General features: G+C 34.7%; 1 protein-coding gene across 1 annotated transcript in view; it reads right to left on the minus strand.

Annotated features, from left to right (window-relative positions):
* LOC144959602 (uncharacterized) overlaps nt 1-13,619 on the minus strand; it is a 39,717-nt gene that overhangs the window by 19,178 nt on the left and 6,920 nt on the right. Inside the window, exons 3-8 of the mRNA XM_078892228.1 lie at nt 12,081-12,266; nt 8,781-8,869; nt 7,413-7,545; nt 4,019-4,336; nt 2,892-3,013; nt 67-292 (exon numbers count right to left, since the gene is read on the minus strand). Of these exons, the coding sequence (XP_078748354.1) occupies nt 67-292; nt 2,892-3,013; nt 4,019-4,336; nt 7,413-7,545; nt 8,781-8,869; nt 12,081-12,266 (1,074 nt within the window). The remainder of the gene's footprint in view (nt 1-66; nt 293-2,891; nt 3,014-4,018; nt 4,337-7,412; nt 7,546-8,780; nt 8,870-12,080; nt 12,267-13,619) is intronic.

Genomic DNA, 13,619 nt, shown 5'->3' on the forward strand with positions numbered 1-13,619 from the left:
CATTACCGTCTGGAGAAGATTGGTCACATATTATTGATCAATAGACCTTAGTAAAATCCTACTCACCAATCGATACAGTTTGTAGTTGATAGACTTTGGACGACTCTGGAATGGAGTTGTAGTGCCCTGGTACGTCTGGTTTTACGGCGACTCTGACAGTCAACTTGCCCGGATAAAATTCAAATTCCTTATTTAGATTTAATCCACAAGTCAGATTCCGCACCCTATCATTGTTCCGTATGGAATATTCACCACTGTATTCGTGTGACCCAGAGATGTCATTCTTGTAATCCTGTGGGAACATTTAAAACTTATAAGTAATATATCACATTAAAAATAGAAAATACTTCTATGATGCTTTGTAACATGGAAGTTATCGATGTCCCGATAGCTCAGTTGGTAGAGCACTCGCTTCACACGCAAAGGGAACTAGATCGATCCTGGTAAAAATATAGATATTTTTTCTTCCTCCCCCCCCCCCTCCCCCTTCCCCCTCTCCCCAGCAGTGATTGGGCAGTTTAGTCTGTTAGAACTTGTGGAGACTACTTTGCGATAGGTAAATGTCCAAGCAAATGCCATGCAAGATCTATTACTGGACGACGTTGTTTTTGTAAGCGGGGCTCTGTGTTCTATACGTATGGAACTGGACTACAGTATTTTTGTAAGCGGGGCTCTGTGTTCTATAAGTAAGGAACTGGACTACGGTTTTTTTTTGTAAGCGGGGCTCTGTGTTCTATAAGTAAGGAACTGGACTATCACTAGTGATACCTCTCCCAAAACGAGCAATCTAAAAAAATGCAGCAATTACTGAACAATCATCCTCATCAGTCACCCCAGCAAGATAATGTTACGCATTATCCTAAACACGCTAAAAAAAGATCGGAATAAATACTTATAAAAGAACTAATATTACACGAGGTTCAGGGCAGGGAGAAGCACAGTCCAGCAGGAGTTCAATTCTCAAATTCTTACAGAGAAATGCCTACAGAACCAAAAGAGTCATTCTATAACTTTATAGACTTCAAGACAGCATTTGACAGGGTTTGGCATAAAGCTCTCTGGGACACACTAAGAAACTATGACTTTGACGATGGAATCATCCAAACAATAGAAGAACTATATAAGAAAACCAACAGTGCTGTCCTAAATGACAACCAACAAGGACCTTTTTTTCTAAATAACGGTTGGAGTTCGACAGGGATGCATACTCTCCTCAACTTTATTTAACATATACCTCGAAAAAATACAACAAGAAACCCTCTAGAATCATCAGTCTTCTACACTATTGAAGACAGGGAAATGTGTAACTTACGCTTTGATGATGACATTTACTACATCGCAGACCGTGAATAACATTTACAGTCTCCAACCAACGTTCTGAATCAGGCGACATCTAAGTATGGTATGGAAATCATCTCAGATATATTACAGACTCTATTTAACAGCCGAGGTGATGCCAAAGCTAATATCACTCTAAATAGCGAGATGCTACAACGAGTTACAAGCTTCAAATATCTTGGAGTGTTGCTGACCGAGGATGGAACTAGTGTAACAGAAGTCAAATCAAGGATAGGCATGGCGACGGCGGTAATGGCGTGACTTAACAAGATTCGGAAAAGCCAGATGAGCCTTCAATCAAAATTTAGACTGTACAGGTCACTTGTACTATCTGTGCTACTTTATGGCTGTGAAGCCTGGACAATGAATGCGAACTCGAGAGGTAATTCAATGTGTTCGACAGCAAGAGTGACAGGAAAATCCTACGAGTGTCATATCTGGAACATAAAAGTCATAAGGAGGTTCTTGAAGATGTGGAACAGCTTTTGGGTAGACAGAAACTATTGCGGCAATGCAAAAAAAAACAAACCCCGGAAACTTTGGACATCTGGTCAGACATGACAGCTTGTGCAAGACAGTCATGCAAGGTACGGTGGAAGGTCAAAGAATAAGAGGAAGACAAAGGAAAATATGGATGGATAACATCAAAGCATAGACAGAATTGACGCTGGCAGGGAAAGCCGAGATGTGTGGACCGTGTTGTGAAGGCTGCATCGCCTACAAGTCACCCCGACATGAGAATGAGTGAGTGAGCGAGTGAGTGAGTGAATCACATAAAGCTCGACAACTATCTTCTTTCTTCAACGACTAAAATATTATAAGACCGATGAACCCACGCCCTGCTGTGTCATCTGACACGAATTTCATTGAACACATGTGGGCTTTTATCAGAAGAAAGCTATTTTAAAAAACAAGAATGCTGGACAAAATTCGTGAAATGTTGGACAGATAAAATACTTTTTGGGATAATGCACCAGCAGAGAGTCTGTCAGCCGACACATCAATCAAGCAAAGAATTATGGTATTGATCATTTTTATCTGTGGACATACAAGTTTGCAAAATCGACATTTTAATGGCTGGTTTTAAATATCTGCGACTGTTCAACAGTTAACCCTCAAAAGAAAACTAGTTATGTCTAGTTGCTAAATCAAATATGTATAAGTCATCGTATTTGTTCCAACCAATATCAAACGCTCAGCGGAAATCAGAAAATATTGCATCATGAAGATACAATGGAAACGTGCAAAATACTTGCAAAAGCAATTTAAGAACAAACATTCTATAACCTTTGATATGTTTTTTTTTTCTTGTATTTTTTTTCTTGCTTTGTCCCACTACTTTCATACATACTTGTTCAGATATTTATTCTATAACTGCATGACATTCGTCATTCCTTATCTCAAATTGTTTAGCACAAGGTAAAATACTGAGTTTATCTACATTCCAAAAATGTATAAAAGTCGGATTGTATATATTTACTGTTAAACAAGATATAATCATATTTTAGAGTGGAAAACGAATTATCAAGAAGAGATAAATGATGCCGAAATACCTTTTCTTCATATTTATAGTCCCAAGAGCATTTTGCTTCAGGGTAGATTCCAGCTGCTCCACACGTCACCTTCAGACCAGTTGTTGACAATACATGGGTGCAGCTGATCCCATTAATTTTTTCTGGAACACAAGATTTATTCTGTTCGAGCGTGACATGATTGTATTCTTATTTATTTCATTACAAAATGCACGCTTGAAATCTAATGATATTTTCTGAAATACAAAACAAAGTTTCAAAGAGTAGTAAGTTTTAAGACTCTTCCAATTGGCCAGAAGTTTAAAGAAAAAAAATCCAAATTACAGATTTCATTATGTTCTTGTTAGGCGGATTTTGCAACGTTTAATTTTTTTTTCAGAGGCAATAAAAAGGGAGATGATAACAGGAAAGTTAAAGTTCTGAAGTTAAAAGCAACAAAGAGTAAGACAAAAGAGATTGAATCAAATACGAAATAGAAGATGTCGTGACAATCTTTAAATGTGATTATTTTCACATTAGCAACCCAAAATTCCTACCTGTCCAAAAGATACTCCTCTGAAAGATACGCTCAAATGTTTACAAAGTACAATATATTCAATCTTTAAAAATGATAATAAAAGATACTTAGCCGAGAAATTTAAAAAATAATACTACTACTCAAATATAGGCGCTCTAAATCTAATCCAAGACAAGACTAGGAAAACTTCGAGATGTGTCAACTCAGACCAATTATAGAACACAAAGTCAAAATGAAAACAGATGGAGTAGAAGTCACAGCAACAAAAATGACCTCCATGCCTACCATGGGAAGTCAAAATACTGAACCAGAATGTCCTCTATATCTGATAGTCCCTTTTGGTCTTTATTTCAGATCACAACATTTTGTGAGTAGTCACATCAAAATCGACAATCCTGATATGTTTTATGTTTGATTGTTCCTAGTCTTCTATCAATTGACACAATATTTTTCAGAAAAAAAGAAATGGTTTGCTAACAATGGCAAATAAACACAATATTATCTGACAAAGTACAACCCAACCACTTTTTATTATTTACAACTTAAATGGAGAGTGACAACGTAGTGTCGTTTAATGTAGCTGATCTGAAAACGGTCAGATCACAATAGAAATAAATTTTGACAACCTCACCATAAACCTTGATCTCCATTTTTTCTTGTTTAGACTTATTTTCATCCAATTTGACAACACATTTCCAATTTCCTTCGTCATCACGGTGGACATTTTTGATATTCATCTTGAGGACAGTGTTATCCGATATGGTTGCAGTATACCCTTCTTCAGAATGGCACCTGTTTTTGTTCGTGCATGTAATGACCTTTCTGTCGTCAGGATTGACCAACGAAAATTCAATCCAGTCATAGTCTTCAAAGGTACAAATAATAGCATCCATCTTGCCTTCACCCACTTTGAACGGACCAGCTGGCGTAATTTTTGGAGGTGAAATAACTGAGGACAAAGTAAATATTGAAGAAGAAAAAAACATCACATCGTTAGAAAACACACACACACACAAACACACACACACACAAACACACACACACACATATATATATATATATATATATATATATAAGATGTCCAAAATGGTATGTACGAGTCGTAATACGATATACAGATAATCATAGCTGTAAGAGTTAACTCAAAATGCATGGGACTGAACCACACTATTCTAGACATTCAACAATCAATTGAATCACAGGGGAGAAAGCTACACCTAGCCATAAAGAAAAGTGGGATATCTACAGTTGGCAACAGACTTTGAGATTTAAGTCTCAAATCTTCGATATGGCAAATATGAGGGGCGGTAACTAAAACAAAATGAAAATTTAGGTACATCAACTTAAATAAAATGTTTTAATTGTAGTAAATCTCAGACTTGTATCATTTATAATTACTAACTACAGGCTTCTCAACTGTTTCTTTTTTACTTCTCGCACCCGATCTATACGCAAGCCTACGTGCACTTATTTGCAGGTCTAATAACCCAATTCCTTATGGGCTCATTGCTGTAATGGTGATCTCAAAAGATGACGCAAAATATTGTCCATTACAACAATGTTATACTAGGCCCATAAGTGGGTCCGGATGTATATTAGCGTAAAATTAGGCAGTCCTTCCAAGATTTGAAGTCGTTTTACCACAGTCATTAATCCCAATCCAATACTTTTCTTTTTGTTTTGGCCAATTTTTCTGGAAATTAAAGGATTAAGGAATGAATTCAAACTGACATATCAAGACGTAGGCAATGATTATTTACGAATCTATGAAATCATTAAATACTTTTTTGCAGGTATTTCTGAATGAGGTAATATCAACGTGTACATATTTGCTCATCTGATAACCCAATTTGATATAGGTCCATTGTTGTGATGGAGATCTCAAAAATGACGCAAAATATTGTCCATTACAATAATGTTAACTAGGGCCATAAGTGGGTCCGGATGTCAGACCTGTATATATGTACACGTCGACAAAGGCACATTGATACACGAGGTTATCCGATAGTATGGACGACTTAAGGGGCGGTTTGGGTCTAATTATTAGGAAAATCCTTCAAAAATTTGATTTTGAGATTTTGGTGGAAAATTATATTTTATTATTTTAGAAATAATATAATTGAAGTCCAAATCCTTAAAGTAGACTATAAAGGCACGAAATACACAGTCGAAAATGGTACAGATAGTAAGAAATGTGTGAAAAACGGGAAGCCATTTTGCTATTTTCTCAATATGTCATTTTTCTAAGGGTATGGGAAACTGTGTCAAACGTTTATCAGAATCTATTCAATGAAATTTTCTGAAAATTTCCACAGTTATCACAGAGATAATGTATTATGCCACCATAGAGATATTTTTTGATAAGATTTGTGAATTTTAATTATAATCCTAAATCTGAATTTTTTACATCAATTTTGTCATAACATTTTGATTCTCAACTTTGCAATGATCTTATAAAAATTCCATAAGCTAAAGCCGTAAAATCTCTCTATGGTGACACACTATGTTACAATGTTGACAAGAGGGAAGAATATGGAGGTCATTCCTTTATTAGTTTTTGTGGAACGTTTCCACAAGATTGTTATTTTTTTAATGTCAGACCCCCAAATTAGATCGCAAAATGGGTATCAACACAGATAATTAAAATTTTTCACCATAAATGTTTTTTAACCTATATTGACGATACAGATTGATTAAAACCGCCCAATAAAGGTAATTAAAATTTTTTTAGAAAAGACCCAAACCGCCCCTTAATATTTATTATGGTCTTTATAAGAGAATGAGATTTAGCTGTGAACCATCGCCTGTATCTTAATGAACAAAGATTGAACACGAAAGGACAGCTTTTATTCTTGTATTTTTTCACAATTTATCTAGATAGCACCGCTTTATACACAACCTTTCATTTTATCCCTACAACAATACCTGCTCTTTCATTTGTCACTTTGATATTTACGAAATAACATACTCATATATGACTTCGTCTTGTCCCATCCTTCCGTGTTCAGGGTTTCTTTATTATGATTCAGGCAAGTGGCCAGAAGTCATACGCCTACTTTTATGAAGGGTAGAATTAACTCGTCCTAAATATCGGATAACTTTGGTGGAATATTGCCAGCACGTCTGACCGACGATAATCAGGGGTTTTTGAGGTTCGATCCACAGTCGTGACATTCGGATTTTGGGGAAGTTTTATTTTCCATGTGCTTTTCTCTCTGTTTTGTTTGCAACTGTTTCATACACAAAATATCATTTTATTGCCTCAAAAGAAGTTAAACAGATGTTAAAAGACTTTTAAAAAATCTTACATAACTTGACAATTTCAGTGCTTAACACTACCTAGGAACCGAGCCAAGCCTCATATATTTGACTGAATACAATTTTTAAGCGTATAAATTATCCGGACACAGTTGAAGCCATTGAGAAGTTAAATCGATTTATAAGAAATATTGAAAAACCTTGCGCATTTATGTATATATATATATATATATATATATATATATATATATATATATATATATATATATATATATATATATAAGAGAGAGAGAGAGAGAGAGAGAGAGAGAGCAATGTCTACCTAAACGGCTCAAAGCGCTTTTCATTGGGACCCTGGCCAACAGCAACACTTAATTATTTTTTGGACAGAACCAACGCTGTCACCGGCCAGGTACTCGTTTTACATCTATGCTCGGTGAGAAAATGTGAGTAAAGATCCTTATCAAATGACTCAACTCCGATCAGAGCAGGACTCGAACCTGGACCCCCCGGTCCGAAGGCGAGTGTCTTATCACAAGACCACATAGCATCATATTTTCATATAAATGTATACCTTTTTGTTTTAAAAAGCAAAAACAAATTGAACTAATTTTTCATCTATCTAAAACTGCTCACAAATACAGCTTGCTTTAAATGATCGAAACATAAAATGTACGTAAATGGTTTGCTACATGTACAGAAATCTGAAAGTTTATATGCTTATTATTCTGTAATAGTCTTGTTTACGATTTAAAATGAAAACTTACCTGGTTTAGCCTCACATATGCAATTTGCTTTAGATCTTCTATAGACTTTCTTCCATCCCCTTTTTTCTATTATAGTGTAACTGAGATACCTATCCTTGTTTGGTTTATTGTTCATCCAGTCGGTATATGGCGCCTGCAAAATTATCAAAGTTACAGGACATAGAACTCTAACTTTCGTAGTAAAAGATTCAAAATGGATTAACCACTTCAATGCCATACTCTCGAAACACGTATTGAAACATTTTGCCAGAAAACTCGTCCTTCAAATGTTGATCGATTTAAATTACCCTCATCTTTGCAAATTCTCTCAAATTTGAGACCTCGCGAGGTCTTCCTGAAAGTTCCAGGTTTGAGAATAGTTCGATATTTGAAGGACGAGTTTTCAGGCCAAATTCTTAAGACTTGTTCTACATGTCAAGAGTTACTGTTGGCTAGGTACCCTTTGGAAACCGCTTTGATCACGTTTAGTAGATATTACGCTATATGAAACTAGAGAAGATTACGATTTTGTTTCTCTTGAATTTCAAATAACTTGAAATATGTCTTAATATTGATCATCGGCCACTAAATTCAAGTTTCTTTTACATAATTGCCAAGTTTTTCTTTTAATAGTCAAGTTTTTAAAAACATAATAGTCAAATTTTCTTTACATAATAGCCCTATTTTCATAATCGTCATTTTTTAAAACATAATAGTCAGGTTTCTTTAAATAAAGGCTATGATTTCTTTTAATTATAGTCAAGTTTTATTTATATAATAATAAAATTTTCTTTTCATAATAGTCACGTTTAAAAAAATATAATAGCCAAGTTTTCTTTTCATAAGTCAATTTTTCTTTACATAATAGTCAAATTTCTTTAAATAATAGTCAAGTTCTCTTAACATATTGGTCAAGTTTCCTTTAAACTTTAAATATAATTAAGTTTTCTTAACTTAATAGTACTTGATACAAATTCACGCTGTAAGTCGCATATAAAAATGTCAAACTTGCACAATGTTGGTGTGTTATAATGTATCTATATATAATTTATTGATTGTTATGATGAAAGGGGAATGCAAAAGGGAGTCGCCATTGTGAATTGCAATCGTTTTGAACGCCACTATTTAAATAAATAAATATTATTTTGACAAAGTGTGAAAGTGACGTTACGGCAAGGTTAACTATAATTATGAAGGTGCAAAGTGAACCTATCCAGTGTAGGACATCAACTGTTAATCAGTAACGACTGTTCAATGAACTGCAGCCGCGACCAACTTTGTGATCGGAGAAAGTGAGATGGACCAGAGTGACCAATTTTAAAAGTTTTTTAAAAGATACCAAAAGAAGGAAGAATGAATAAAATAATCTAGAAAAGAAAAGTATATTACCTTTAAACGTGACCACTCGTCCCAGCTATAATGTCCATATTTACCATCGTCATTTATCCCAATCCAATACTTTCTATTGCCAATTTTTTCTGGAAATTAAAGGATAAAGGAATGACATCAAACTGACATATCAAGATGCAATGGTTATTTACGAATCTATGATAAAATTGAATACTTTTTGGCCGGTAACTATGAATGGGGTAATATCGACGTGTACAATATTTGCTAGTCTGGCAACCCAATTTGTCATAGGCTCATTGTTGTGATGTAAATACTCTCAAACCAACGCAGGATATTGTCCATTACATTATTCATCTAAGCTCATTGTTGTGATGTAAATACTCTCAAACCAACGCAGGATATTGTCCATTATATTATTCATCTAAGCTCATTATTGTGATGTAACTACTCCTAAACCAACACAGGATATTGTCCATTATATTATTAATCTAAGCTCATTATTGTGATGTAAATACTCCCAAACCAACACAGGATATTGTCCATTATATTATTCATCTAAGCTCATTATTGTGTCCGCTTATCAGACCTGCAAATATGTTCACGTTTGGGAATATAAATTTTATTGGTAACATTGGAGGAAAAATAAGTGATAAATATCAATGAGTCCTATTTACTGACAAGGCTAGTCAGGTACTGACAAGAATAACTAACGAATGTACACAAAGACAAGAATAATATTAGTATGTCAATTAAAGAAGAAATTATTATTTGTAGATTTGAAAGAGATAAGGTCTATACGATATTTTATAACAAAGGATGCCTGTCAAAAATAATTATCTGCCTTAGTTTTTTATTTGAACATTAGATTATTGTAACTCTTTACTATCTGGAACACCGAGTACAAATATTCGTTCTCTCCAAGCAAAACTGGCTTGTTCAAAAACGATATTTGTGCCGACATCGGAGAGAAACAATTGAGGGTAGAACATAATGGAGAGCTGTGGTTTAGGAATGGAATGATAATGTATATTGACAACAACTTTAGCTGTGGTTTAGGAAGGGAATGATAAGGTATATTGACAACAAACTTCAATCTGGAAGGGAATGATAAGGTATATTGACAACAACTTTAGCTGTGGTTTAGGAAGGGAATGATAAGGTATATTGACAACAACTTTAGCTGTGGTTTAGGAAGGGAATGATAATGTATATATTGACAACAACTTTAGCTGTGGTTTAGGAGGGGAATGATAATGTATATTGACAACAACTTTAGCTGTGGTTTAGGAAGGGAATGATAATGTATATTGACAACAAACTTCAATCTGGAAGGGAATGATAATTTATATTGACAACAACTTTAGCTGTGGTTTAGGAATGGAATGATAATGTATATTGACAACAACTTTAGCTGTGGTTTAGGAAGGGAATGATAATGTATATTGACAACAACTTTAGCTGTGGTTTAGGAAGGGAATGATAATGTATATTGACAACAACTTTAGCTGTGGTTTAGGAAGGGAATGATAATGTATATTGACAACAAACTTCAATCTGGAAGGGAATGATAATGTATATTGACAACAACTTTAGCTGTGGTTTAGGGAGGGAATGATAATGTATATTGACAACAAACTTCAATCTGGAAGGGAATGATAATGTATATTGACAACAACTTTAGCTGTGGTTTAGGAAGGGAATGATAATGTATATTGACAACAAACTTCAATCTGGAAGGGAATGATAAGGTATATTGACAACAACTTTAGCTGTGGTTTAGGAAGGGAATGATAATTTATATTGACAACAACTTTAGCTGTGGTTTAGGAATGGAATGATAATGTATATTGACAACAAACTTCAATCTGGAAGGGAATGATAATGTGTATTGACAACAACTTTAGCTGTGGTTTAGGAAGGGAATGATAATGTATATTGACAACAACTTTAGCTGTGGTTTAGGAAGGGAATGATAATGTATATATTGACAACAACTTTAGCTGTGGTTTAGGAAGGGAATGATAATGTGTATTGACAACAACTTTAGCTGTGGTTTAGGAAGGGGATGATAATGTATATTGACAACAACTTTAGCTGTGTTTTAGGAAGGGAATGATAATGTATATTGACAACAACTTTAGCTGTGGTTTAGGAAGGGAATGATAATTTATATTGACAACAACTTTAGCTGTGGTTTAGGAAGGGAATGATAATGTATATTGACAACAACTTTAGCTGTGGTTTAGGAAGGGAATGATGATGTATATTGACAACAACTTTAGCTGTGGTTTAGGAAGGGAATGATAATGTATATTGACAACAACTTTAGCTGTGGTTTAGGAAGGGAATGATAATGTATATTGACAACAACTTTAGCTGTGGTTTAGGAAGGGAATGATAATGTATATTGACAACAACTTTAGCTGTGGTTTAGGAAGGGAATGATAATGTATATATTGACAACAACTTTAGCTGTGGTTTAGGAAGGGAATGATAAGGTATATTGACAACAACTTTAGCTGTGGTTTAGGAAGGGAATGATGATGTATATTGACAACAACTTTAGCTGTGGTTTAGGAAGGGAATGATAATGTATATATTGACAACAACTTTAGCTGTGGTTTAGGAAGGGAATGATAATGTATATTGACAACAACTTTAGCTGTGGTTTAGGAAGGGAATGATAAGGTATATTGACAACAACTTTAGCTGTGGTTTAGGAATGGAATGATAATGTATATTGACAACAACGTTAGCTGTGGTTTAGGAAGGGAATGATAATGTATATTGACAACAACTTTAGCTGTGGTTTAGGAAGGGAATGATAATGTATATTGACAACAACTTTAGCTGTGGTTTAGGAATGGAATGATAATGTATATTGACAAAAACGTTAGCTGTGGTTTAGGAAGGGAATGATGATGTATATTGACAACAACGTTAGCTGTGGTTTAGGAAGGGAATGATGATGTATATTGACAACAACTTTAGCTGTGGTTTAGGAAGGGAATGATGATGTATATTGACAACAACGTTAGCTGTGGTTTAGGAATGGAATGATAATGTATATTGACAACAACGTTAGCTGTGGTTTAGGAATGGAATGATAATGTATATTGACAACAACTTTAGCTGTGGTTTAGGAAGGGAATGATAATGTATATTGACAACAACTTTAGCTGTGGTTTAGGAATTGAATGATGATGTATATTGAAAACAAACTTCAATCTGGAAGGGAATGATAATGTATATTGACAACAAACTTCAATCTGAAGTCGGCAGATAAAGTACACATGGACATTGAATGAAATTTGAAAAATAAGATTTAAAAAAAATTACTTTTGATGAAATTGTTTGTTTCGTCGTCAAGGATTCTGGCGACAGATCCTTTTTCGTTATCTCCGCCTTGAATGTCTTCGCAAATATATCTGCAGCCATGGAATTTAACATACTCATTCCCGAAAAGAAAACAAGACTGAGAATGTCTGTAGTATATCATATCTTCTCTTGGACATGACGCTAGGCCTGTTATTAAAAAAATAAAGAGTCCAAATTACAAAAAAAAATGACAAGAAGAATATATCAACAAAAGGATAATGTTGTATGATAGTGATTTAAGTTAATTGTATGAAAATGTATAAAATACTATATCTATCAGTTAAATTAACAAGTTCAAACGAATAGCTATAACAAAAATCATGTGTACAGAAAATACACAACATGTTTAGTACAAATTTTGTTTATCTCGCTTTAATTTTCACTTCGAAAAGCAAAGTTATTTTCCAAAGTCCATCTCACCACCTTTTTGACACAAAACATTTTATGTCCCGTGTCTTTGGAAATGATTTAAACGTTTTTCTGTCTCTGTCATTAAATGTAAAAAATAGCAAAAATAATGAATCTAATCTAATGTGTCTTTGACATAAAAAATAATATAGACTAAATCATTTGTGACCATTAATCAAAACCAAATCAGGTAGGACACAAAATGATGCCATGAATTATTTCTATTCTGCTTAGATTACACGAAAACTTTAATCTTTGTATAAAATAGATGTCTTCATTCAGAATTGGTAGAACAGTTTCTTAAACAATGGGCATGTGGTCTAGTGGTATGACACTGGCTTTCGGATCGGAAGGTCTTGTGTTCGAGTCTTGCTCGGTGCATAGTTGAATCCTTTGAAAAGGCTCTTTACTCACATTCTCTCACCGTACTCAGGTGTTAAATGAGTACCTGGTCATTAACAGCGTTGTCTCTGTCCGAATAAAAATGTAATATGGCCTAACAGGCGTAATGTTCCATCCTACATGTTAAGTGTTGCTGTTGGCCAGGGACCCCTTGTAAAGCTCTTTGAGCACGTTTAGTGGATATTGCCCTACAGAAATGCCCAATTTAATTCAAATTTTAAACTGAAATAAAGTTGAACTGCCCTTGTTCTTATTTTCTTCATACTCGTAATTCTTCATCTTGCTCATCTAACTTCTACGTCATGGCACAAGACCGAAGGGCTAGAGCTCAGCTGGTCGATGGTTTGAATAAGTAAGTATAGATAGTATGCGTTTGGCTAAGAAGCTCACAACATTGCCATCCGGAAGTATATCGGACCAACACACAAAACTATGTGTAATCTTGAACGTTTATAGTCTCGTTAATACAGTTGAGTGAGAATTTCTCAGAAACGTGGCAAAAAGCAAAAACAAAGACCTGAGGGACGTCAACTTCATACGGTCCTACTAATTGCCGTCCGGAGCCGACCGGAGCATAAAGATGAGCTTTCGGAAGGCCTCCCTTTCTCTGGAAAGGTTCGTACAGCTCTGAAGGCCTCCGGATGGCTTGAGAATGTTTTAGATGACCTCCGGACGGCTTCCCCAGGCCGC

Source organism: Berghia stephanieae, chromosome 14 (assembly GCF_034508935.2).
Source record: "Berghia stephanieae isolate SIO BIC M18660-M18661 chromosome 14, UCSD_Bste_1.3, whole genome shotgun sequence".
In the NCBI taxonomy this organism is placed as follows: domain Eukaryota; kingdom Metazoa; phylum Mollusca; class Gastropoda; order Nudibranchia; family Aeolidiidae; genus Berghia; species Berghia stephanieae.